This window comes from Hippocampus zosterae, chromosome 14 (genome assembly GCF_025434085.1).
Source record: "Hippocampus zosterae strain Florida chromosome 14, ASM2543408v3, whole genome shotgun sequence".
Classification (NCBI taxonomy): Eukaryota; Metazoa; Chordata; class Actinopteri; order Syngnathiformes; family Syngnathidae; genus Hippocampus; species Hippocampus zosterae.
The window spans coordinates 1,134,260-1,161,735 of record NC_067464.1 but is presented as its reverse complement, the minus strand read 5'-3'; the positions used below and the strand labels follow the sequence as shown (position 1 = coordinate 1,161,735).

General features: G+C 45.5%; 2 protein-coding genes and 1 long non-coding RNA gene across 3 annotated transcripts; 1 reads left to right on the top strand and 2 right to left on the bottom strand.

The window, feature by feature from the left end:
* Positions 1–296: 296 nt before the first annotated feature.
* On the top strand, positions 297–23,115 carry LOC127614997 (uncharacterized). The gene is made up of 6 exons (XR_007966777.1): positions 297–2,179; positions 4,303–4,373; positions 12,869–13,067; positions 14,686–14,890; positions 16,523–16,700; positions 22,674–23,115. It is a non-coding gene; the product is annotated as an uncharacterized LOC127614997 (long non-coding RNA).
* On the bottom strand, positions 12,681–16,526 carry emx1 (empty spiracles homeobox 1). The gene is made up of 3 exons (XM_052086484.1): positions 16,005–16,526; positions 14,610–14,794; positions 12,681–13,035 (listed from the first exon to the last, which is right to left on the bottom strand). Exons 1-3 carry the CDS (start codon positions 16,414–16,416, stop codon positions 12,865–12,867), a joined length of 768 nt encoding a protein of 255 aa, XP_051942444.1. The 5' UTR covers positions 16,417–16,526; the 3' UTR covers positions 12,681–12,864.
* Positions 23,116–23,253: 138 nt separating the features above from the next.
* On the bottom strand, positions 23,254–25,396 carry noto (notochord homeobox). The gene is made up of 3 exons (XM_052086485.1): positions 25,069–25,396; positions 24,813–24,991; positions 23,254–23,929 (listed from the first exon to the last, which is right to left on the bottom strand). The coding sequence occupies exons 1-3, from the start codon at positions 25,337–25,339 to the stop codon at positions 23,699–23,701; spliced, it is 681 nt and encodes a 226-aa protein (XP_051942445.1). The 5' UTR covers positions 25,340–25,396; the 3' UTR covers positions 23,254–23,698.
* Between the last annotated feature and the right edge of the window lie 2,080 nt (positions 25,397–27,476).

The following is a 27,476-nucleotide window of genomic DNA, read 5'->3' as shown; positions in this document are numbered from 1 at the left end:
CATTGCTGTGGCTCGTGGAGCCCCAGGGGGTCCGGGGGAGACCCAGTTTGAGAGCCACTGGTTTCGCTTACGGCACAACAATGATGTAACGTAACAACACTCCCATCCTCACAATACGACTCCTGCCAGCGGTAGTAGACGACGTAGGCCGCATCGCACTTGCGCTTTGACGCCGCCACAAGTAGACGTTTAGTAGACACGATTCTGCACTTGTCAACAAAATACTTGCAGTGCATCTGGAAGGTTTTTGAAGCACGTCACTTTTTTTCACATTTTGTTATGTTACCGTTCGAGGTGCAAAAATTCTTTGTAATTGATTAATCGAAAAAAAAAATCCATCTATTATCTGAGCAGCTACCCTCATCGACAAATACCGAATCTTGAATTAAGTTGCAGCTTTACTGCCTGATTGCTGATTTTTAATTTCTTTAAAAATTCTTAACACAGCGTGTAATTTTTTTGCAAATTTTGCTAAACTCGGAGAAATGTGTTTTATTGTGCCAGATTGATTGGTCAATAGACAACGTCAATGGTGTGTTTTTCCCTGTATATGTTGTAGTGGTTGAACCCATTGATCAACCAGCGGATGAGTCTGCATCTACGTTGAAAGCTTGGTGTTGATTAATCACAAATTTAGTTTTTCTCGAGTCTTCCAGTCGGTCAGTTCAAAGAGGATTTACGACTTGCCTTTCGAGCATGGTGAACAAATACCTTTTTTTTTTTCACGGTTTTTGCTTCTATGCCTGTTTGTCGAAACACTGTATCTCTCGACGTGACACCGCTAAGTGGCACAATAAAGGTTGGGGACCGTTGCACTGTGCTGATAAAATAGCAATGACATTATTGATTCATCAAATTCAAATTGTCTCGCATCACATTAAAGTCGACGACATAAAAAAAAATGGTTATTTGTTCAACCCCTAGTATAGTGCAAGATTTGGTGTCCACAATACTTCTTGAAGCTACATCAGGTTGAAAGGGGAGTGTCGAGGCACAGCCATTTTCACGTCTTTCCCAATTCCAGATTTGAGCACGACTAACAATAAGCCCAAAAAAGGAATGATCCAACTACATAACAAAATGCAGACAAAGATGTGACGTGCTTTCAAAGCTTTCCAGATGCACTGTTAAACCACGTCTTCCATTTTTTTTGAAAGCTTTTTATTCAGCCGAATGTATTTTGTCGTGACCGGTGCAGGCCTCTTCAGGCCCGCGTGTCGGAAAGGAACGTTTACAAGCCGTGATGATGCAATTCTGTTTCACACAATTTTGTATATTTAATAAAGACTATTTAGTGTATCTTCCTCACTGTATCTTTCTCTGTGCTGTGTCTTTTCTCATGTTTTCTTACCGTATACTCAGTTTTCAAGCGGAATTACAGCCACACGGGTCAGAACATTGTCTCGACAGGAAATACCATAGTATCACATTTAAATTTTAATTTATAAAAACGTTTGTAGAATATGACAAAAATCACTACGGGGATAAAGAAGTGTTCCTGGCTGCTCTTTAAAAAAAGAACTCCGCATGTTATCACAATAAACTAACTTATTTGTCCCTAATAACTGTTAGTTTGGTGAATAGCCAAATGCAAGGACTTCACTACCCATAATGCACCTCGCCATTGTGAAGGCAGCCTAAACTGAAAATATTAAGTGAATAGTATCACCGAACAGTTTTTTAATACGAAGTAATATGATGTAATATTCTAGTTGTCAATGAAAATCGCCACGTTTCTTTTAAATGTAGTCGGAAACCTCCCGGTAAAACCGATTGGCAACAGCAGTGTGTAAAGAACTACATTACCCACAATGCACATTGGTGAGAAGTTTTTATTTTTCGGTGACAAAACTAAAATTGTTGCCAAACGACGATTTTGTTCGTCACCAAAACAGTAGTAGTCATAGAACATGACAATAGTTTGGCAGGATGTTCAACTACCGGTAGGCGTCGTTGGAACGAGCCAAATATTCACGTTAGCTTGGATATGGAGGAAGAACCACTGAACAACCGAGTCCAATGAAAATCCAGGTCGAGGAATCACTTAACCAGAATGCATTTCGGTAGCGCGCCTTTCTTCAGATTCAACAAACGAATATGGATTTTAAAACACGGGAATATCTTGACAGAAGAGGAAAATACTTTACCTTCTTTTTGTGACACGTCCCATTCGGAGCAGGTAATATTTGACAGTGAATATTTTGATAGCAATCGCTATGCAATACATAAAGTCATAAGTGTAGTGTTTATAGTTTAGCGAAGGAATTATTTTAGACCAAATGGCGTTTTTGTCGTAGTGGGTAGTTTTATATTTTGAAATAGCTTGTGAAATGACTTATATTCCAAAGAATCCCAAATAATAATCACTGAGCAGGTTCCCCAACCGGGGTGTGGGTTTTGAGAATTTGAATTAGACTTTTATTTGGTCTCCCAAAGGAGAAACGTGCCTCGGAGGACTGGCCCTCCGTGAGATCTGTGTTTGAGGGCAATGAATTCAAAGTAGCCCCCCTCTTGCCACCAAGTTTGGAGTGGGTGGGGGGTGGGGGGCTTCAGATCTTTAATAAACTGAGAATTCAAGAACAGACCCAAGACATTGATGTTTATAATTGACTAAGCATGGAATTATTCCAACCACATGGACAATTTTATCTGGTAAACAAGATGAATATGCTATTAGAAGTATTAATTGGATTTGTCCTGCTAATCACGGCCCTTTAAAACTCAAAGGGATGACCTAGCATTTTTTTTTTCAAACACATCCATATGTTGACATAGTTACAGAACAGATTTGCATCCAAATTAGCAGTTGCTGCAATTAAACTCAAGTTAAGGACGGGTGGCAGCGGCTCAGCGCTTCGAAATGATTCCTTATGCTGCGTTATTAATAATAATAATAAGCATGATTCGAGGGACGTCGCTGGCACCGTCATTATGGAATTTAATTGCAAATGGTGAGAGCTGATTTGGGTTCCTGACAGAGGGTGGCAGGAAACAGTTTGTCAGAAGCACTAATGAGCAGGCGCCACCTGGTGTGTGGAAACATCTGCCTGCCGCTAATATGACAATGATGGCATATTTTGACTGACTGGCAGCCGGAGTGCAAAAAAAAAAAAAAAACCCTCAAATGATGACGTTTATTGAAGATGTCTTGCACAGTTAATTTCATACCTCGTCGCCCAACGATACACCCCAACGAAATAAACTCTCCATCTTGCCTTTGGCCAATTAAGCCCAAAAATATTTTTGGAAAACAGACTTTTTTAGTTCTTATTCATAAATCTAAAAACAACCTTCTTTTGGACCTGCTCAGAAATGGTATCAACAAGTTTAGACTTTGTCCTTTTTCTGTGTATTCCAATGAGCTACGGTACCCACATTTTCTTGGACTAAAAAGCAAGTCTGAGTCCAAACTACGATTTGAATAAGAAAGTTGGCTCGTCTTTTTCAAAACATAGTGGCTAGTGATCATACCTTTAACGTGAAAATAAATTTTCATATACAGGCTGCTCGCTTGCGATCGGTATCCTGTCGACGCATGAATATGAATTTCCTCCCACATGCGAAAAACATGCAAAATGTTCATGGACCACCAGAATGGAACCCCCTATGAGTGATTGTTCGTCTCTGTGTGCCTTGTGATTGGCTGGAAACCAGTTCAGGGTGCCCCAGAGACCCATCCACCCATCCATTTTCCGAGCCGCTTGATCCTCACTAGGGTCGCGGGGGGTGCTGGAGCCTATCCCAGCCGTCTTCGGGCAGTAGGCGGGGGACACCCTGAATCGGTTGCCAGCCAATCGCAGGGCACACAGAAACGAACAACCATTCACACTCACAATCACACCTAGGGACAATTTCAGAAAGTTCAATCAGCCTGCCACGCATGTTTTTGGAACGTGGGAGGAAACCGGAGTACCCGGAGAAAACCCACGCAGGCCCGGGGAGAACATGCCCCAGAGACCAAAAAGATTTATTCCAAAAAAGGGGGAAAAAATTTTCACCATAGCTACCGTTACATTTTTTTCAAAACACATTTGCAAAGCTTTTATTTTGGAAAATGGTGATCGAGGTGTTTTCCTGTTTCCAGACTTGTTTCATTTTATGATTCTGCGTTTCCCGTCCTGTCAATTTGGAACAATGTACTATTTTTGCATTAAACGCATGCAAATTAATTTGTTTTTACATATTGACCCGAGTCATCCAAAAAGAAAAAGAAATCACAAAAATGGATTGTTCGCATAATGGTCGCTTGCAGCCCGAATCTCCCGTTTGCTCATTTTTCTGCTTGTGTGGTGGTCGTTTCAGGGCTGTGAGGGAATGATGCGACCGAATGGTGGGGGTGTGCTGTCCTCTGACAGGAATAGCGACATGATGAGGTGTGGGCACACACACACACACACACACACACACACACACACACACACACACACACACACACACACACACACACGCACACACACACGGTGTGCACCCTGCCGGGCCGGGTTTCGCCCGGACTTGTTCCTAATGACGAGCGCGGAAAGGGACCACGGCGCTCTCACAACCTGATGTCAAGCTAATTAGTGCAAATTGGATGGCGGGCGCTCATATTTTTTGCCGTGACTGCGCCGTCGAATGGCGCTCATCACCTTTTTAGGAAACTCATTTGTCACCTTGCCAGAGTGGCCAGCGGGCCAAGCTCGCACACGCTCGCCGGCACCGCGTGCCGAGCTACTTTGGCTGTTCCATGAGAACAAATCCAAACAAAAACAATAACCCCAAAAAAAAAATAAAAATAAAAAAATTGCACGCCACCCATAAAATAAATAAATTCACTGAGGAGAACAACTTTTCCTGTTTATTGTTTACACTGATGTCATCGTTTGCGTTTAAAGCCAGGATTAGAGTTTCAAAATAGGGTTTGGGTGGGGGGGGTTGTTATGGTTGTTGTTTGTTGTCAGGGTTCTAATAAAGGTTGAGTTAGCTTTTGAAAAAGGACTTTTCAAGATGGCTGTTCGGCTTTCAACGTAGGGTTGAAATGTCCTGTTTGGGTTTGAAGCCCGGGCTAGCTTTTCAAACATTGCTTAGGGTTTTTGAGTAGGGTCTCAAGGATTTAGGGTTTTAGGGGGCGGGGTTTCAAATTAGAGGGTTGAAGCCATGATTTTTCAGTTGATGTTAATCATTTGAGTTCGGGTTTCAAGCCTGGATTTTTCTCTTGAAGCTAACATTTCACATTGGGGGGGGGGTTCAAACACGAGTTCGAAGCAGTGTCAAGTCTGGATTAGTTGCAAATGAGCGTCGGCTTTTTCGCTTTGGGCTTCAAATGGGCTCGAACTTGAAGTTAGGGTTTGAAATGAAGGTTGTGACTCAACCTTTTGGTGAGCAGCTCCCGAAACAACGAAGAGCTGCGAGCGTGTTTTTTCGAAGCAAAACCATTGAGCCCATGCAAACGTGAGGCGTGCTGGGAAACCGCAGCCGCCGGAAGCGACTCATTCAATCCCGCCCGCGGGACACCAACATGATCTAAACGCACCACTAACACCTCAGGACAACACGCGCGCCAAGCGGGAGCTCGCCAGGACTCGAATTGAAATCAAGAGCGCTTTGGTTGGGGCTCGTTAGGTGAACAAAACAAACCTCACTTCCCCCCCCCCCCCTAAAATCGTCCTTCTTTGAGAGGACGCCAGTGCCAGCCGGGCTGAGGTTCCTCACCAAAACTTTAATTGGAGACCTCCCGGGTCCCGGCTTGCGGTTACGCCTCCTTGCGTGGCGCCCCCGCCATTGTTGCTGTCGCTGCCGTGAAACCTTGAAGGCGCTCGCCAAAGGGCGACTTATTGGCTGGCTTTGAGCTCCACACCTGCCAGCTTGTGGGGGGGGGGGGGGGGGGGGGGGACAAAAACAAAGGCCAAGCCCGGCAGTGCGAAAGTTTTTTTTTTTTTTTTTTACCTTCCAGGTTCGAGTGCGTCGGGGTGCTAAACTTCACACCCCGGTGGCGGCATTGGGAACAGCACCCCGACACACGTGCGGCATCCCTCCACTACCGCTTTGGTGCCATTTTTAACGAAAAGTAAAAACTATTACAGGACGCCATGAAATTTTACTTGAGTCATTCGCCCCTTTCGCGCTACCGTCACAACAATTCGAGGTATCGCATTCACTCATTCACTCCCAAAGACGTTTTTAACCGTCTTTTCAGACTTGGCCCAGAATTGGCTGCTACTGAATCAGTTCATCGTCCACCACTTTCCTAATCACGGCAAAACGAATCAAGTCTGCCGAAGAATACCGCGCGCAAACTTTGCTTCATCTTTGTCTTTTTTTTATTTAACACCTTTCGTAACAGTGGCGGCGTCTTGCGGCGGCACTTATTGCGGCTCCGAGTTCTTGTCACGTGCCCCCACGCGGAGGACAGCGTTAGCCCCAGGAAGCGTCGCGGCGCCGAGGGGGTGGAGGGGGGGGGGCGACGTCAGGTTGTCTCAAACCTGGAAAAGGTCACGCTCGGCTGGTCGCTGATGAAGATCCATATCTCCCGCCGTGCGGCGAAAGCTTCCGCCGGCCCCTGAGCCGGAGTATTTTGGTTTCAATACCGAGTGCGCTCGGAGACGCCGATTAGCGGCCAACGAGACCTCAACACAGAGTGAAACTTTTTTCGACGCGCCGCAACCAGGAAATGACAAGTCGAAAGAATTTGCGAGCGAAACCTCAAATTGAATTTCTGGGGCGGAGGGTGCATGACTCATTTCATGCGGAGAGCCAAAAAATTTGATGTCGGAAAAAAGATTTAAATTTCCCTTTGAAGCAGAAAACCTTCAAGTGAGAGACCTCATTCAAAATGACGCACGGGAGGGAAGACCATTTGGCTTTCAATCAGTTTTGAACAACGGGCCGCTCGCTTTCCTTTGAGAAACAAGGAGGCGTGGCTTTGCATTGATTGAGCCCCTTTCACACCGAGCATCCTTTTCCCGGACCTCTCAAACCTGCGTCACAAGGCACCGATGAGGTTCCGGGGGAGGCGGAAGTCAACGTAATCATTTGCCGTCTTCCCGAGGATCAGCTTTTAAATCTCCGACGTGGCGATTTGGCAGAAGGAGCGGTTGTAAGGGGGGGGGGGGGCATCCGGTAAGACGTCAAAATATCCGGCAAGTTCGCCGGCCCTCGTCGACCCCTTTGCACACGCACGCACGCTTCGTCCTTTGCGTTTGATTTCTTTCTGCAGCATTGGCCCTCAAGAGTACGCGGACCCCTCCAATGCCCCGGGGCCCCACGCTGGTAATTAAATTGTTTGCCTGCTTCCCCGCCCCCCCAACCCCCTGCACCCTAGCACCCGCTGGATCTAATTAAATCAACAGGGTTTGCGCCGGGGTTTCTGTGCGGTAATTGGCTGCCTCGTTAGAACTCTGCTGCCGCAAACAAATCGAGTAATTACCCCTAAAGTGGCGTCGATGTCGGGGCCCGATTTTGCCGATTTGTCTTTGCGCATTGTCGTCGTTTGGCGGTGCGCCTCGGCATAATGGGTAATTAAAAAAAGCTAATTGGATGGAGCGGCGGCTAAAGTGGCCTTTGGATTTTGTTTGTTTGCTTACTTAGGGGCTAGAATTATTTGTAATAACCTATTCAAACGCCGGCCTGTCAATCAATTAGCCGATAAAGAGCTCGACCCGGAGGCAAAGGCGCCAGCTAGCGTCGCGTGATTAATTTCCCCGTTTGTTGGAATTGTGACTTGCGGGCCTTTTCGGAAGTGAATCCCGAGCGCGACTGTTTGACGCCGTGTCAAAACGTGACGCATGACAATTAGCATATAGAAGAGGGGGCAGGGGTAAGGGGGCGGGGGGGGGGGGGGGGGAATAGCACCCATAATGAAAATAAATGATCGTTTGTGTTGTGGATGTTGATGGTGGTGCTCCAGCTTGTCAGGAATGCGGCCATCTTTGTCAAGGTCCTTTCCCCAGGTGTGTTTGGGATTCCTGACTGCAGAGTGAATAAGGGGGGTGGGGGGCTTGCCGCTACTCTCTTCAATGTCAGCTCGCCCTCACTGGTGTTCAATAGAGCGAGAACAAGATGGTCATACCAGCCCCCCCCCCCAGTGATGGATCACACCGCGGAGAGCGAAGTCTGCCAAGTGAGTCCGTCAAAATGCAAATAACACTCAATGGTGTTAACGAAAACGAGACATCGTCCGCCTCTGCGAATCAAACTCTAACCAAAAGTGATCTTAATATCTCCAACGTCAACATTTACTGCTCGTCAACTTCCAATTTGAGCAGAACAGACGAATGAATGCGACGAATGTTTGAAACGAAGGACCTCGACCAGGTTTGCAGTTGGAGCCAAAAGCCGTGCCAGCGACGCAAACGCAATTTGCAAATAAGCTAAGTTGAAAACGTATCAATGCTATCGATAAACTGCGGCACGTATGGGGCGACTGATTAGCACAGCGCGGAGGTGCGCGGGTTCGCTCCCGGCTCCGGCCTTCCTGCGCAGAGCGTGCATGTTCTCCCCGTGCTTGCGTGGTTTTTCTCCGGGTACTCCGGTTTCCTCCCGCATAACCAAAAAACACGCATAGCAGGTTAATTGGACGCTTCAGATTCTCCCCGTGTGTCCTTGAGAGCACGAATGTTTGTTTGTCTCCGTGTGCCCTGGCGATTGGCTGTCAACCGGTTCAGGGTGTCCCCCCCGCCGACGTCCCGAAGACGGCTGGGATGGGCTCCGGCACCCCCCACTGCGAGCATTTTCTTGCGAGGTAGTTGTATTTTATTTTATTTTTTCTGTATGTCATGAATTGGAAAACGATGCTAAAGGCACTAAATGGGCAAGTCAAGCTAGCAAGCTAACCTAGCATCAGCTACTAAACGTACCGAATGTGATATGTTCGTTCATTTCAGAATAAAATACAAGCCGCAGGTGGATGGCAGGAAATCAAGTCGTGCCGGAACTAGCGTGTTAGCATCTTAGCACAACAACATCCACTCACGATTCTTCGCCATTGACCCTCTGTGATGCCGCCCCCTCTCCGGGCTCAGATGTGTGTGTGTGTGTGTGTGTGTGTGTGTGTGCGCGCGCAGGCTAATTAAGACAAGGCAGCGTAACGTGTTAATGAGCTCCCTCATTAGGCAGCAGTTCTTCCTCGTTAGGCGAAGAGGCGGAGGAGCGACGACGGAGTGAGCGCCTTCACGGGAGCTCCTGCTGCGTTTGCCGTCCCCACACGGCGAATGAGGTATTATCCTCGGAGATGAGGAAAAATTGGAGTTGGCGATTTCTTTTTTTCCTGAAGCCTATTTTAGCTCGGATGAGGACGACGCTTATTTGTGGACCTGTCAAGGTTTCTAAAAAGTTTCAAGAATCCACACTCGAAACTATACAGGAAGTCTGGCCTTTTGGCTTTGAGGCGGCCATTTTTGTTTTGTTTTCGCTGCAAGACGGAATCGCCTTCACTTGGCGTTTTTCTTGCTCATTTGGAAGACGCAAAAATCCTGATTTCACCACACTTTGGTGTTTTATCAAATACGCAGGAGCCGTTTCCCTCCAGCTAGCAAGTACCTTGTCCGACATCACATCAAAACGGTCAAATGACCTGATCCCAAGATGCAAAAGTAAACCACTAAACCACATCTCCTCTTGCAGTTCACGTTGGCGTTGCGCTTTTGTGGCTAGCATAAACCTCATCTGTCCGTGAAGGGCTTTTGCTTGTTTTGTGGCCCGGTTCCGCGACCATCTTTTACCATCGCCGAATGACACAAACTGCGTCTCTCTCGTTGCCGAAGGTTTTAATTACGGCTGGAAATAGCTCCCGCGGCCATATGGCGCCAAACTCCGGACATATGTGCCGAATAGATGCCTTCCGTTCCGATGGAGGAGCCAGTTTTGCACTTTCTCACAGATAAGAAACCGCCCCCACCCCACAAAAAAAAAAAAAAAAAAACAGAAAGACACCTGAATGCTCCCCCTATCGCCCGCCTACACAATTGTCCCACTTCACACCTTGGGTTCTGCCATCTGCTTCAACTATTAGCAAAAGCGCCACTCAGACTTTTAATTTGCCAAATTGGCTCTTTTCTTTTTTTTTTTTGCACATGACTTGCTGTAGTTGTATACGATTAGAATTTTGATTCAAATCCTGCATTTATTTGGCTTAATTTGCCACTTTGGAAGCGCACACACACACACACACACACACACACACATAAAATCTTTCTAACGCCACTTAAAGAGCATCGTTGAACCTGCTTTGTGTTAGCATCATGTTCTCATTTTGTCGACTGGGCTAAAATGAGGATAGCATTTGAAGGATGTGACAAGTACATAGCTTAGCTTGCAGCTAACACGTTCATTGTCAGGATTTGCTTTTGGCTCGCCATTGTGGACGTTGACACGGTTGGTTCCATGTTAGCCTCCTTAATGTATTCATTTTTTTTCCCATTGTTTGTTTGACTATCCTGTTGAATAAACAGCTGAAAGACAAAGAAAGCGTCTTCCCCCCAACCCCCTCCACTTCACCGGAGCACGTCATTGAAATTTGGGCTTCCCGCAAAGTCAATGACCCGCCAAACGACGGCTCGTAACTTGCACACCTCAAAAGTTGGAGCGCGTGCAAGTCCAAAGTAGAGCATAGCGCTTGGCCTGACGCAAGTGTTCAAGCGCGGCTTTCGCTGTGCTTGCACTTCATTTTCCCGTATGCGACCTGACATGCTCCGCAGTGTTTGTACAGCCGCCGTGGCAACCTTAAAACAAGACGATGCATATGCAGCAGCATTGGTCTGCGTTGTCCAAATTGATTATTCGGCTAGCTGTGAGAGTCCGAATATTGCTCGATCCATTTCCGATCCTTTTAGATTGTACTTAATATGTAGTCAGAGAATCAATTCAATAATTGTGTATTTTTTACTCGGAATTATCACCTTTTTTTTTTTTAAACTCATTCACTCCCAAAGACGTTTAAAAACGTCTTTTCAGATTTGGTCCAGAATTGGCTGCTACTGAATGACTTAAGCACGACAGTCCCAAATGGCGGCTGTGTACCATCCCAATTAACAAAGCCGCGATTTGCCGTTAATTGCACCTCTCGTCGTGTCACTGACGCGACGTGACGTTCGCCGCGCGGGGTCGGCGGCGCGTTAAGCGAAGGAAGGAAATAACATCTGCTCTTTAGCGCGTTCCAGCTAATGATGGAGCAGCAAGACCGTCGCTCGGCTTTCTCCACAATTCTCGTCAAGGTGTCTGTCATGCGCTGATGCATGCACGTGCGCTCTTGTTTTTCCACAGAAGACACTCCCACGCCCACATGTCCTCTTTGCTGACACAAGGTGACGAGAGACGTGTTGTTTCAGTCTCTGCTGAATTGTTTCCTTGGCGCCCAACGAGCAGAGCTTCACTCCCGATGGATTTTCAAATCCAAGAGATCTCCAAGAGGAGATTCACCCGACAGCCTGAGAAGGGAATCCCCTTTGTAGATTTAATCTCAGATGAGCTCCACCCTGTCAAGATGGAAATGCGCGGGACGAGAGCCATTTTAAATGGTGATGTTCTCGTCAAGGAGACGCCCATCGTCTCGATGCAATCCGTCTTTGAGAAGGCGCCTGAGTGAAAGAAAGCACCTGCCATGTTGTTTATTTAGCGAGCGGACGAAACGTCAGTGCGCGCGCGTGCTTGCAAGTTGAAAAAAAAAGTCCTCGGCGACACACATTTTGAGGTATTTTAAGAGCCGAGGTATTTCGAAGGCCCCGTTTGTGGCCCCCTCCCCCTCCTCACTGCTCTTGGTTTACAAAGCAAAACATCAAGGTCAGACATCACGGCTCATCGCTAAAGCCTGGCGGTCATTAGCAACAGGTTCCTTCCGTTTCTTTTGACAGGTGATTACGGAGGCCTCTCCTCTCGCACAATGCTCGGCTACTTTCCCTCTCCGTCTGTTGTATTTGTGTGCACGGCGACTCGGGGAGCGCACCTGACACCTGCGCAACTGCCCGGCGACATTCCTCACACCTTTTGTCTTAATCGGCGCTTCCTGACAACAAAACCACAAAAGGCGACTGACTTCCTGGCACCTTTGTACTGTTTTTTGGTCTCCTCGTGTCCGTTTGTTTTCGAGAAGGCTCGAGAAGCGCTTAGAGCTTGTTTGCGCCTTGACAGGCGCGACTATCGCAAAATGCCACGACGAAAGTGGCCCGCAGGGCGGGCGTCGATTAGGAGGGAGCTTAGTGAGACATTACAATTCATGTCAAGGGAAAACGGAATTTGAATCGAAACATGAGAGAAATAGTTAAAAAAAAAAAAAGCAGCATGGGAACATGGACACAAAACATTGCGGAGCGACCATGTAGAGTCCAATTAAACTCATTCAGTAGCAGCCAATTGTGGAGCAAGTCTGAAAAGACGTTTAAAAACGTCTTTGGGAGTGAATGAGTTCAACGCATTTTCACCGACAGCTTTTCGGCAATTGAAAAAAAAAAAAAGCCAGACTTGACATTTGTTTTTTTTAAATTTTTTGCCGACTTTCATTCACCTGAGCGGCGGCTTGAATTGGCGGCGCCGCATTTGAAACGGGCTTTAAACGATGCACCCCTTTCAACTCATTTATAGCAGCCAATCGTGGAGCGAGTCTGAAAAGACGTTTAAAAACGTCTTTGGGAGTGAATGAGTTAAACGCACGTGGGCGACGGCGTCTTTGAACAGAGAAATTAAGGCGCCGCTTTGAGGGAAGCAGCTTTAATGAACGAACAGCATGAGAACACAATGCATGTGGGGGGGACTGGGGGGGCGTCCAGGTCGTCCCAGTCCACGCACAGTCTTGTTTGCTCCCCGGTACGTCTACGTATACTTCATCACATCACATAATAAATAGTGTTGTTGGTCCTCGTGAGGCAGCATTGTTTTAAAATTTTTTGTTTCCGTCTTTTAGTCCTCCGAGGTGACGTCGATGTCCTCGGAGCTGGTCTGCTTGGTGGCCACGCGCCACCTGTTGATGTGGTGGTTGCCCTTCTTCTTCTGCTGCTGGGCGTCCGGTCCGTCTTCCTCCAGCTTCTGCCGCTTGTACTTGGTCCGCCGGTTCTGGAACCACACCTTCACCTGCGCACACGCCAGCCACACGCTTCAGCGAGGTAACGAGCAAAGTTTAGCAACTGCCGTGTACGGTTATATGGATGGACACAAACAATGCGGAGTTACCATGTGTCAGAGTCTGCTCCACCCAACATCGTCCAGGAGCCACATATCGCACTTTTTTAATGTTTCACTTCAAAACCTCATTGAATCCTTCCCAGATTTTTTCTTCCTCCTCACTTTGCATGTCATTTGCATAATTAAACATGACTAATTCCATCTGCTAAAACGATATTTTCTCAAAGTGAAAAAAAAAGTGAGACTTCTTTTTTACACTTGATTGTCATCGATCGGTATTCGCGTTTCCGGCAATACGACATCGAGGCAAGTGGCTGCTTTTAAGCTTCAAATCTCCATTCGTGCATAGAATAGTGCTGGCTCACGAGGTGGCTTTTTATTGCCCATTAGGACTAATTGACACCCACATAGCATCAATAACACACGCACCTTCATCCAATAACAGCGTTAAATATGCCACACGCCATTCTGGACTTGTCAAAGCAGCAAGAGCGAGAGTGTAAACGCTTTCATTATGACGAGTAATAATAAATGTCTTGCTGAACTGTGCTTGTGTTTCCGTGTTTCCATATTTGCTGGTGGCGCTTTCACGCCGTTTGGACGGTTCGTCGCATATTTTGACTCATTCCCAGATGTTGAACAGATTAATGGAATTAATACAATGTACCCGACGTGTTCAAATTACAAGTCCTGTATTAAAAACGAATAAAAAAAATATTTTTGCTATTTCTCAGAGCAGGGATAGGCAAACATTAAAAAAAAAAGATAATGAGCCAAGTTGCTCATTGATTCATGAAAATGCGGATGTAACTTTAATAAGAAAATAGTCCATTCTCTTTTTGTTGTTGTTTTTTTTTTGTAATTCATAATGTAATACAATTTCAAACAGTTAATAGAAAACAACCATTTGATTAGATAAGCGCAGGAAACCACAATGACACAATAAGTAGTCCATTTTATCCAAATAAATCAATACAATTTTTTAAAAATACTTTGACAAATATTGCAAGACTGCACGGAAATACTTGCTTTGCGGGTTTCGGGAACGTGTCACGTGAAGCCGGTGGCTGTACTTTGCACGATAACCACAACAGCAAACGCACTGTTTGTATAAATAGTTGGCCATCTTCATTTTAAAATCCCCAATCTCTAAATTTAGAGTTAAATATATTCACAATTATTCGTTTGCTCCTGTATTTGTTGGCACTAGCACTTTTATTATTAATACAAGTGTATACTATGACTATTTCAGCTGTGACAATTTAATTTGCCCACATAGAATGAACAAAGTATCCGTGTGTCCAAATAAAGAGTCTCAATTATCCTCAAAGCCATTATAAATCAACATTTCCTTAAATTGTTGTTGCTCACTGTCCTAAAATGCTTCTTTAACAAAATAATAATAATAAACAACGTATAGCGAGATTCCCAAGTCTCGCGACATTTCACAAGGACAAAAAAGAATTGTCCAAAGTCCAATATTTATCCCCCAAAAGAGCGCGAAGAGCCGCCATGTTTGTCACCTGGGTCTCGGACAGGCTGAGGCTGCCGGCCAGTTGCTTCCGTTCGGCGCCTACCACGTAATGGTTCTTCTCAAAGGCCCGCTCCAGGCGCAGCAACTGCGACGGCGAGAAGGCGGTTCGGATCCGCTTGGGCTTCCGGGCGAAAGGGCCGTGGAGGAGTAGGCCGTCCTGGGACGCGTCGTGACCTACCGGGCCGGGACGACACACACACCCGAACTGCCATTACGGCTCATTCCAGCCTTGCTTACGGACCGCCATTACGGCTCCGAGTCGCTGAACAGGTGAGTTGTCCGCACCTGTTTTTTTTTTTTTCCGTCGCTTTACCTTCTATCCGCAGATCAAAACAAAAAAAGTTTGGGGACATTTTGTCGTGAAGTTTTAAATTTAATGCTTAAAACGGACTTGTCTTGACCAAATGTCTGGCTACTCTTTACTTTTTTTTAACAGCTGTCTGTCGACTAAAATGTCTTTTTACGTTTCTTGTTTTTTTTTTTAACGTGGACTAAATAAAGCTTTATTGAACATAAAAGCCATCTGAATGTAGACGCTGAAGCAAAACCTAAGTCAATGGTTTTTTTAAATCGGTGTATAATTAATAGTAAAAATTGGATTTTGTGGTTTTATCGAGGGTGCAATTTATTAATATTGATTTCTTCCTGGAATACTTATAAATTGGTGTTTAGCGCGAGCTGATTACAATTCGGCTATTATAGCATGGTTTTATGTTGTATGCTTTAAAAATGTTAATTACTACAGTTTGTGTCTACTCACACTGGCCGTTTTACTTGAATTCGGAATTTGTGAGCATGTATATGCATTATTTGGTCATTTAAAAAAATTGAACAGCTCATATTTTTAAATGTTCACATTCGGTTACCATTAAAAACTAAATAAAAAGTACGTTTTTGTTTCCTTATTTCACAATCATGGGACGCAATTCTCGGTGACGCTCGTGATCTTGTAACAAAAGCAGCCCGGCGTTGAATTGAATTGCACTCGGGGACGCAGACGTGCCTTAAAAATGAGTAAATGACAATCGCTTTTGATTGACGTTGTAAGTGAGGACTAAATGGGGACAATTTTATAACATTTTTATCATTTGCTTTGAGTCTATTTAATCATTTATCAGTGAAATTGCACGACGGCGGTTTGTCGATCTCGATATCAAATGATGGATTTAAAAATATATGATATTACTTTCCATCCCTAAAGCCGGAGTTGTTTATTAGGTGTAGCCATGACACGGCCGTTAGATTACGCCGTTCTGCATTTATTGACGATTAATAAAAATATTTTATCCTAGTATCTTAAAAGCGCCATTTATTCCATCTTCTTGTGCGCCGGTTTGCTGGTTTAAACGACGGTTGCCCACCCTCCCCAAAAGAGCGGATTTACCTTGAAACCGGTGTCCAAAGAAGCGGTTCCGGAGCACCCAGGGGTAAAAGTTGAGCGGGTCTCGGTGTTGCGCGGAGCCGAAGAAGTGCGCGTGGTGCTGCAGGTGCTGGTTCTGATGTTGGTTTTGGTGGTGGTGGTGGTGGTGGTGTGGGTGGTGGGCGTGGGCATGGGGGCCCACGGCCAGCGGCGGGTGGCTCACCGACTCGTGGAACACCAGCTCGGCCTGGTTCGGGTAGAGCGAGCGGGCCACGGCGGCGGCGGCGGCCGCCGGGTAGCCGCCCATGAGGGCGTCGGCGGCCGCCGGGCCGGCGTAACTGAGCGCGGTGGGGCGGAGGGGCTCGTCGGCCAGCGGGTTCTCCTTGGCCACCAGAGACTCGATGGTGAAGCAGCGCTTCCCTGCCGGCGCCAACATCTCCAGACACCAAATAAATCGCGCTTGCTGTTGTTGTCGTTTTTTTTAAATTCCCTGCTTTATCCTGCCTCAGAGATGCATGTTGAACTTTTCTTTTCGTGCGCAGCCCGGAGATGTTGCTTGAAAAGTCAACAGTGCCCCAAGTCCTCCTTGATGCCAAAGCGTTCGTCTATACGCAAGACTGCACAAGTGAGAGCGTGCATTGGGGCGAGAGGGGGTTTGCGGCTTACCACCACCCCCTACCCGCGCGAACAGTGATTGGATCGCGGGACCTGCCAATCAAGGTGAGTGTCGAGAAGCTCTTTTTGTACAAAGTCAAATTGCCGTTTTTGTACATTTTGACGTGCACAAATGGTTCCAAACGAGTTTAAATGTGACATTTTCTTTCTTACACCCCCTACCCTCCTCAGATGCGCACAGATGGATTTCATGTCTTCCCTCTCTCTTAGCCTTGCAGTTTGATCCTCACACGTTTGATTTTTTCATTCACCTGAACAACATAAAACAATATATATGCTATCATTTGGATTGGTGGGGGTATTTTTTATAATCGACGTATTTGGTTCCCGAGATAAAAATTTACTCACGTTAATATTCCACTATAGCTGCTTTTTTTTTTTTTACATCAATCCAATAAAAATTCAGACAACGATTTTGTCCCATTTATCATTTATGGACTCGCCTTACTTGTTATAGTTGCGTCTTTTTACTGTCAAATAAAAACAATTAAAAATCATTTTTTAAATTACATTTACTTGAGTTTATTTTTAAATGAATGAATTTTTAAATGAGTCTTTATTTTTCCCCTCTGGCAATGTGTGAAGAGCCAATGTCACCATCAATCCTGCACTCAATCATTTTGACATATTATTGTTACTCGTCAACAACAAATAGGCCTCCGTTCTCCAAACTGCTGAAAGAAATTCCGAGTGAAGCAAAAACTAAAAGCGACGTCCTCCTCGCCACATTTGGCGTGTTTTATTTGACTCTCTATTTTCGGATATTTAATCAAAACGTTTACGGTATATGGAAGCTATGAGGGGGGGGAAAAACAATTCGTCCTCTATCACGAGAAGGTTTTCGGTCGTGGAAACTGAAGGAGGAAGGAAGGGGGTGGAAGTAAAAAAAATCCACCAGTGTTGGTTAATGCTTGACTTGGGAATGTGCAGCGAGTTGCAATTGAAAATGATTAGCGCCAAACAAGTTGTTGATGGGGCGTTTAGAGCTTTAAAGGCTCCTAAACGCAGCGCTCGACCTGATTGAATTTCCACCAGTGACGTCACCAGGAGTCGAGATAAGCATCCTTTGGGGGTCACGACTTTGGAGGAACGAAGCGTTTTGTCATTTAATTCACTTTTTTTTTTACGACCTGAAAGCCTTTTTTGATCCCGAACAGCCGCCTGCGGGCATGCACGCGCGCTCATGTGCATCCCCGCTGCAGGTTAATGCGCACTACGGTTCACTTCCTCTTCTGGCTGGCCACTTCATCAGGCACACCCCTCTCATGCTACATCCGATGTAAAAAAAAATATATACTTATGATTGACACACGGTCAGACGGTGATCTGCTCCAAATATTTTGACAGCCCTATCGAGCTGTGAGTTTCGTTTCTCAGTGGAAATATATTGCGTAATATAAAAATGCGTGTAATTATGAATAAATAGCGGTAAAGAAATGAACAAAGGCCTTCATGAATGTGCTTGACATTAAAAAAAAAGAAACAATATGCTGAGTATCAAGTCATGAGTGTTGCTGAGAAGTTTTTCATTAAATCTTTGATTCTTTTTTTAATTGTTGACGCTTTTCTTTTTAAGTAAACATCCGCTCGCTTAGGTCAACTTTTAACTGTTGACTGTAATCTCGGTGTTAAATGTAAATAAATGTGGAGAGATGTTAAATAGATTCATATTGAAGACCTGCACAATTTAAATAACATAGGCATGATTCATCTCAACAAATACATGAGAAAATGTTCTTGATTTCAATCAATCGACATAATTGACGTCGAACTTAAATCAAGTGATCAGGCCATTAAAAAATGTTGAATTCTTTTGGGGTTGGGTGTTAGGCGGCACATGACTTGGACTGAGAACGGCTGCCCTCCAGTGGTGTTAAAATGGAATTGCAAAAAGTAATTTTTTTGGACCTGTTTCAAAGAGGTCAAGGTCAGAAACGGTTTGTTCAATTTTATTTTTGTAATGCTACAGCATTTGTACTAACAGTCTGCATTTGTGACTCTAAATGAAGGACATATGGCCCTTAAATGTTGTTCTCGAACAGTAATGCTCAAAGTGTGCAACGGGCACTCCCTCTAGTGGTGCGTGAAGACATTACGGAATTAAATATTCAAATTGCACAACGTCACGTTTTTTTTCATCCGGTGCAATTTATTTGGATCAAATATTTAATTTAATCTAAGCATTTAATCTTTTGACGCTGGTTGTTTTAAAAAAATGTTTTAAGTTTTTTTAACTTATGTACATTATGCCTCATGAATATTTAAGGACGCTGTTGATTTTCCTGCATTTAAGATCAGGTTACATGAATAATGAGAAAACATTTTGAGAATGAAAACCTCTTTCTCGTTTTGGATGGAAACTTCAAACCACAGCCCTACTAACGGACAGTTAGGACGGCAGAAAAAATCGTTGGCATCGCCCTACCCACTCTTGAGGACTTGCACACTGCAAGAATCAAGACAAGGGCACGGAAAATCCTCCTGGATCCCCCGCACCCTGCCCACCACCTTTTTCAGCCACTCCCCTCAGGCAGACGCTACAGATCTATGCGTACCAAATCCAGTAGACACTTAAACAGCTTCTTCCCTCTAGCCATTAACTCCTTAAACAGTCACTGACATAGTCACTCTTCTTGCACCACAAAATGGTATTACAAAACTACTGGTATACTCTAAAATAGTTCAATGATTTTGTTGTTTACGATGATACTAGTGCAGCGTGTTATACCGGAGACAAATTCCTTGTGTGTTCTACATACTTGGCCAATAAAGATGATTCTGATTCTGATCTTAATGTTGGCCAATGGTGGTAGTACAGGAAGGGTAACGTATTATATATTTTTTTTTCAGGTAGTTTCTGGTATATAATCTTTAAGAAGCACTGTCCTGGAACAATTCGGTCATGCTCATGAGAAGAAAACAATCAGTTGTCCTATCAGTTTTCTGTGTTTATGCTGCCATCTGTTGGTCAATATGGGGTAAAACGCCCGAGCATTTGTTGCATTTGTAACGTATCATCATTGAAGTCACTAAAACGTGACTAACAGTTACCTATTATAGATTGATTAGATATTCCGTTTTTCATATTCATCCTCGTCGCCAGAGTTAGCAAACCGGCTCCACGAGGTCCATTTCAGTTCGGCGACTATTCGCCCAACAAAATGAATTGAAAGAGCTGACGCGCAATGCGTACGACGACCGCAATACGTCACCGAGAGACCTTTGTCATGTATACGCGGTGGAACGTGCGATGACGTGACGCATGATCACGTGATGAAAATGTTGACTGCTTCCTTCGTTCAACTCGCTCGAATTTGCCGTCGCGCGGTTGTGTGCTCAGCACTAATGTGGGCACTCATGCTAATGCGCGCCGCTTAAACACTGGCGCAAATTCGCCCCCGTTGCTACTTGAAGCAGATGGCGAAAGTAGCACGTCGCTGCGTTTGTGGCACCTGCCCGACAACCTGCGACCACCCCACATAAAACGCGACACCCACTCGACCTAAACAAACATCCAGTGGTAATACATTCAATTCAGAACTTCGATCACTTGTTGCCCCCACAGAACAGTACATTTGGGGAATCGCATTTTGGAGATTGGATATGAGAAGGGAAAAGCCCTTCTAATATTTGCAAATCAACTGTATACACGAGTGAAAATATCGTTCTCGATGTAATGTGTTAATTTGCTTCATTTTGCTTGATTAAAATGTAAATTTGCCTCGATAACTGAGAACATTCATTGACTCATTTTAAAATAACGATAATTATTAAAGTTTTAAAAAAAGGTGTGTTCTGTGGTTTGCTGGAGAGTCGACATTTTGAATTCCTTAGATGAAAATACATCTGGTTTCAAAAGAACTAGTCTAACTGTGGGGGTTTTTTGGGGGGTGGGGGGGACTTTGACATTTCTCATTTCAGACTACTTCAATGTATATAAATAATTACTAAAATAATTTCATAAGCATTTTGGGGCTTTGTCAAATAATACATTGCATTTCAAGTACAATATTTGAACATTACTTCCTATCTTGTATCTAAAACGATTTTTTTTGTTTGGTGAAATCTCATTTTGTCTTTCTATAACCTGCATACACTTGATTTGTCTGCCTGTCAAAGTCATTCAGTCGACTGTATAATTGCTCTTTGTTGCCCCTTTATTGGTCTCCCCTCCCTCCTCTCTGCGTGCTGATTGGCTGCCAATCTGAATGCGGACAGGAAGTGCCCCCCGTGACTCCACCCTGTCCTCCATAGGAGGCCGTGTCCGTGCGTGGTTGGCCATTGTCCCGGCTCACAAAAGAGTCTGCTCCACTTCAAACGCGGTAATGAAAGCTAATGACTATTAGATGGAGTACGCCACATAAAATATGCTAAGCGCCATTTTGACGACGCATGAGAACTTTCACACCTTCTCGCCTCCACACGCGGCGTACACCTCGATGTGTGACCTCCATCTTGTTGGACCCGACATCTAATCCCCTACATAAAGGCGATTCAATTCAATCTTGTTCTTCTTCTACTATTGGAGAGTCTCAAAGTGGTATGAGGGCTCCCTCCAGTGATGCGTGAAAAAAGTGACAATTAAACTTTCTGTGACAGTCAATGGATTACATACTACATTTGTATTTCATCATTTAGAAAGTTTTTAAAATTTTTATTTCATGTAACTTATATGCAGTGCATTTTTTTTAGAATCATTTAAGTACACTTTCCATTTTGCTGTATTTAAGCACATTGTCAATGGCCACTTTATTAGGTACACATGCACTACCGAAAACAGTTCATCTCAGGAGCTCCGTCAACTGACTAACTGCGTATATACTATTGTTTACTGTTTATTGTTTTTATTTTTTTTAAAATGGTATCCAAAATGATTGATCGATTGTCAAAAATAATTAGATTAATTTTGATCATCAATTAGTTGCGATTAATCGCTGCACCTCTAATACGTGTCTTAGCTTTTTCCGTGGCTTTTAGTCCTTGCTTGGCACTGACAATCTTGAACGACGGAGACGTTCTTAAAAGATGTCACCGTGTTAGCTCAGATCAGTGAGCACACCAAAGGATAATCTCATTTGTCTTGAGGGCTTTTTTTTTGCATCGCGGATAGTGTCGCAGCGACTGTCGTCATTCGTCTCGGAGGAAGAATTTGACCGTTTTCAGGTCACGTGAGCTCATCTTCTTTGTTCTTTTTCTATTGATCATGACCATAACTCAATCAACCCAACTGATTTTAAATACTCCATTTTGAAGACTCGTGACACAAGTCAAGCAAGCAAAGGCGAGCAGGTCTCAATTTGAAGGAGAGCCCACGCAGCGGCGGCCCCCGGCGTTGCTCCACAGCCGTTAAGAAGGCCTTTGCTAATTGAGAGCACGACCCCCCCCCCCCCCCCCCCCCCCGCCCGACCCGCTTCCCCAAATCCTCTTCATCCCCTTCAGTTTTTCCCAGGCCTCGGGCCGCCCCTCGTTCTCCCTCAATGGGATTACATTGGACGCAGAGATAGCGGGCGTCATCTCATCGCGCTGCTTTGCAGGGGAGGGGCGGGGGTTAACACGTCAATCAGATCAGACTCTCCACAGAGATCTGCTTCACTGCTTTTTCATTCAACTCTGATTCTGTTACTCATCTCTGCTTTCCTTCAAACCTAAAAATATTTTGTTGAATTGGCCAACTTAAAATGTTTTCAGTCTGTTGCCGTGAAATTTTGAGTTCAGCCAACTTTTTTTATTTTCTTCACAGTGAAATATGAAACGCGAGTTTGTTCATGAGCGTTTGATTGATTAGTCCTACGGCGCTGACAACATTCTTTCAAAGCAAGTCGTGTCAAATGACATCATCCGGTATAATAAGTTAAGTATGATAAAGAAAAATGTGGTGTATCTAGTACGGTTCCCTGTGTGCCCCCATTGTGGTGTGATGTGGTCAAAGTGTCTGTAGTCTTGTTTGCCTAAGCTGAGAGCCCCAAGCAATCCCTCTTGATCCCCGAGGTGAGTGTTTCTTCTTTTTCACCTCTTAAGAGCTCTTAGGTGAAGATTACTGACATGGAAACCTTGCCAGCGTGTCGCCTTTGTGCTCCGTCGTCTGCGCTCCGGCGTCGCCAATTAGCCGCTCCGATGCACTCTGTTCCTCGCAACGTCTTATCCCGGCACATGCGGCTGATGTGTCTCTGGTCGCCCGCAGGAGGCCCCAAACCAGTTGGCCGTTTTACATCCGGCCCACTTCACTTTATTAGCTACACCTGCGCCGCATGCCGGAGAGCATTTGACTGCTTGGAGACAATTCAAGGAGCTCCTTAGAGATGACTTTTTTCATTTGTTTGGTCACCCAAATGACCACGAACGCCTTCTTGGCCATTTACTATGCGATTAATTTTGTGTTAGCTTCTACATTCTCCTTGTGAGTGTTTTCATTTCCATTTGTCCTATTCAAAGACAACGGCATAAAGTGCGTTTGTGACCCCGGACTGCCTTTTTAAAAAATTTTTCACTTCCCTCGAGTGGCGGCGTATTTGAAGCTTACTGGAAAGGATCCCAGTTGTACCGTTTCATCTATTGTCACGTACCATGCTAGCTTTGTTTACGGTTCCTTTACGGTTGTATGTTAGCATCATGTACTGCATATATTTCCTTATATGGGTCAACAATTGGGTAAAATCCGTATTGCGCAAGCTTTTCTCGGTCAAGCAAAACCTCCCCCCCCCAAAAAAAAAAAATTACCAGAGGATTACTGTAAACAATTTATCATGTACAATCGGCTCTAAAAACATCGTTGTAGCTGTAATGCGGTGTTACCAAATCAAAAAGCCAGACAGAGCAGTGCAATTCTTTCCATAAAATATATTTCTGAATTTCCTTCAAATATACAAAACCACAAAAAAAAACAATAGTCAAAGAGCAATGCATGTAGAAAAAATTAAATATATAACTATACTTCTATTAAATATTAATAGGCCATCATCTATTCATGGTGGGAATGTACAAGAGTGTCGAGTCTTTCTGAGGGGGGGTATTTTTTTGTTTGTCTTTTTTTTTCCCGGGGCTTCTCAGCAGGGTTCCGGGCCGTCGTCGGACACGTCCACATCCACATCCGAGTCGGAGAATTCGTCCTCCTCTTGGTCTTCGTCGGCGTGGCCCTGAGATCCGGGGCTTTTGGGCGGGGGGGTGGCGGCGGTGGCGCCGGCGGCGGCGAGGCCCAGCTTGGCCAACTTGGCCTGCTGCTGCTCCAGACTCTGCTTGCGCCACTTGATGCGGCGGTTCTGGAACCACACTTTCACCTGGAAGACACCACAAGGCCGACGGATGCGCATGAGACCTCATCTTCATCTTCTCAAATGTGTGCCAAAAAGTTCGATATATTTTTTCAATGGAAATTTGGGATGCTTTCCAACTAGTCGTGTACATGTATTTTTTTCACTGAATTTCAAAGACCCGTAATATCAAAATCATTACTTTTTTTTTTAAGTGTAGTGAAAAATTCTTGTCTTTAGCGGACATTACATTCAGTCGTCGTTTTAATACTTGCAGAATGCAGTGAAGTGAATTTTTTTTTCACTTGATATCAGACACGTGGTACCAAAGACACTGTTGAAGGGCTTCCTCTTAAGACGCACAATAACAATCATTTTGAATCTTTAAAATTGCTGTTTAGCACACCGAAAGCGCCTTTATGAATTTGTACGCTTTATGTCAACGACACGTAATATCAAAAACACAATTGAAGCATTTCATTTTTTAACGTGTGCAAAAGACACTTACAGTTTTCCCTTGGAAGCTAGAAAACTAGTTCTCAATATTCCAGTGGGAATTTTGACGCCTTCAATTGATTATAAGCGGAAATGGATCAAGCCAACACTCACTGAAAGTGACTCGATTGGACTTTCCCCCCTCCGAATGGCGACCTAACTTCCACTTTATATCAGCTGACCCTCATTGACACCCCATCGATTCATAAAGCTACTTTTTGTCTTGTGAAATCACTTTTTCTTTTTACTACAGTTGCAAAAAAAAAAATGCATTGATTGCTGAACAGCAAAAATCATGACGCATGAAACTGCAATTAAGTGCCCCCCCCAGCCCCCCCCCGGCGCTACATTATGCGTAAACACAGAGTCTCTGATCCCACTTTTTTTTGTGTGTGTGTGTTGTAAAGATGCTGACCTGTGCCTCGGTGAGCTGCAGGGCGGAGGCGAGCAGGAACCTCTCGGAGCCGACCATGTACTGCTGCCGGGCGAACTCCTTCTCCAGGCGGGAGAGCTGCTCGCTGGTGAAGCTGGTGCGCATGCGCTTGGACTTGCCACCCTTGACTTTCAAGGCGTGCACCTTGGGCATCGACGCCGCTGCAAGGCAGTCCCGCGAAAAGTCAGCCGCGGTAAGAGGGAACACCGCCCCCCCCCGGTCCCCCCCCGACAAATACCTTGCGCGTAAAAGGCTCCGCGACACGACGCCTGGTAGGTGAACGGCGGACAGCAGTAGACGGCGGAGTAGCCGGCCGGCAGCAGGTTGTACGGGCAGGTCGCGTAGGTCACCCCGGCCGCGCCGCCCAGGGGCAGCGCGGCCGGGTAAGCGAACGCCCGCTCCGAGTTGCGCCCGTCCGGCTTGGCGAGCAGCGCGTCGATGGTGAACGATTTGGAAGAGGGCGGCTGTGCCCCCAAAGCCGGCGCGGATCTGCTGCTCGGTATCTGCATCCTTGCCACGAGAAAGGAGGTGCGAGGCGAACGGTGGCTCCTGAACGCCTCCTTCTTTTATACCCGGCCGGACGCGGAGGTGTCAACAGCCCCCCCCTCCGCCCCCGGCCGGGCTTTTGTCTCCCCGAGCAGAAGATGAGAGGAGCCCGCATGCCGGCAACGTATCCAATTAATTGGTGGGACTAGTACAAACTGGGATTGTCAAACATCCTCACCCTTTGAGGGAGGAGGGGAGGGGGGGGGTAGCTTTTGAAGACGAGGAGGTTGGGGGTCGCTGACTCCCAGCCAGAATTAGTCGGCCTACAAATTCCTGCGTGGATCTTGAGTCCAAATGTAATCACGACTGCTGGGAACGCCTTGATGTTGCCAAATGATCTTATTAGAGGCAAATCATCTTCTTGAAGCCGCGCGGGGCGGCTCCAGCCCGGCGTGACCCCCCCCCCCCCCACTTTATTTTTTCTCATTCCCCCCAAAGCCGTTTAATGAATCGCCGACGAAGCTACGAACTGATGCACAAACACTCCATTACGCCGTTTCCTGAGAACAATGTCGGGGGGGGGGGGGGGGGGCAAAGGCAAAAGTGTGACGTTTTGCAGTCGGGGTGTCGCTCCCCGCAACGGGCCGCCTAATGGAGGCGTCAAATTTGCCAACTGATGTTTTTCTGTTGTTGTTTTTTTGTTTTCTGTTCCCCCCCCCCCTCATCCCTGCATAATATGGCAAGTCTGCGACCCCAATGCACGGTGTTGCCTTTAAAAGGGCATACGAAAGATATCTGGGATTTGTTGCTGGCGAATTTGTGTGTGGGGGGTGAAGGGAGGGGGGCACATTTTGCATGACACGGAGAACATCCTGAGTGCCAAAGTCATTAGAGGAGGAAAATTACAGCCTGACACCTCCTCCCTCTCTGCTATTGAAAAAAAAAAAAAAGTAGCGCGTACTCTTACTGGCTTAATATCAAAGCATTTCTTTCTTTTTGAACAAGTTGATGACACGCGCTTTCCGTTTTATTCCGATTGTCAGTCCAATTCCATAAAACACTTTTACGTTGTTGGTCGACGAACTAAAAAAAAAAAGAACAACAAAAATCATGTTATTTTCTTCATGTGGGTGGTTTAGGTTCAGCAACAGGTGGATTTATTTTCCCTGAAACAGCATCACTCTCAATTACAGGGCGTGGCGTTGTGCAAGCTTTTACGGGTCAAACGTAAAAACAACCTCCCCCCCCCCCCAAAAAAAAGAGAAAATAAAAATGTCTGAAACTCAAGACATCTTTTAATTCAGGGTTAAAAAAAAAAGTTTGGGTCACGCAGTCGCTTTGTCCTGAGGGGGGCACTTTTCTCCATTTTTCTGTATGTGTCCCGATATGTACGCCCTCATTCGCGTTTTTATTTAAACCTTACTCATGTGTCTTTAGTCATGTAAAAAAAGGTTTTTCCATTTTGTTGCGGCGTTGCACTCGAGGCAAAGTAGTGCCCTGTTCCTTCTCAACTCAAGTTATCACCCCGAGTTCCTCTTAATTCGCCGAAGTCTTTCTCTTTGATCAGGCGGACTTTCACTCCTCTTTCCCCCCCGTCCGTCATTCTTCCACGGCGCTTCTTTGCGTTTTGTGGTGCTGATTGCACTCTTGAGCGGCGTCTTTTGTGCCGGCGTGTTTGCAGTGCGGGGCCATCCCGCTTCCAATTGCGCCTTGTGATCTCTTCTCTTGGCTTTGCTTCGCTTCCAGACGTTTCTGCGGGCGTGGCGATGGCGATGGGAGGCGTGGCCAGGCGGCTTCGCCCTTTTAACTTCCGCTCTACAAACATGGCGGCTCTTCTTTGGACAGGTGCGCAATGTGCGCATGCGCCCACAGCCGGCTAGCTGACACTGACGTCTCATCGAGCAGGTAAACACCTGTAAATTGAGGGGTTCGTTGTTTTTTTTTTAGTTTATAGCGGAATGGCAAAGGGAGAGATGGAATCCTTTAAATTCCGTTTTATGAAAAAAAGGGAAAAAAGACGTCGGCACCGCAGCACGTTCGAGAACACAACTCTTTCCGGTAACGAATGAAAACACTTCCTGCTTCTCTTCAGCCAATCAGACGCAAGCAACATAAGGTTTCAACATTATTTTAAACAGAATGTAGTTTAGGTAACTAGAA

Bases quoted from the DNA above. Each gene is read 5' to 3' on its own strand.
- emx1 (XM_052086484.1), bottom strand. From the start codon at position 16,416: ATGTTGGCGCCGGCAGGGAAGCGCTGCTTCACCATCGAGTCTCTGGTG. The intron at 14,795-16,004 runs GTAAATCCGCTC...CCGGCCCGGTAG, and splicing joins CTTTGGACACCGGTTTCAAG to GTCACGACGCGTCCCAGGAC. The intron at 13,036-14,609 runs GTGACAAACATG...GCGTGTGCGCAG, and splicing joins TCAGCCTGTCCGAGACCCAG to GTGAAGGTGTGGTTCCAGAA.
- noto (XM_052086485.1), bottom strand. From the start codon at position 25,339: ATGCAGATACCGAGCAGCAGATCCGCGCCGGCTTTGGGGGCACAGCCG. The intron at 24,992-25,068 runs GTATTTGTCGGG...ACTGCCTTGCAG, and splicing joins CGGAGCCTTTTACGCGCAAG to CGGCGTCGATGCCCAAGGTG. The intron at 23,930-24,812 runs GTCAGCATCTTT...GGTGTCTTCCAG, and splicing joins TGCAGCTCACCGAGGCACAG to GTGAAAGTGTGGTTCCAGAA.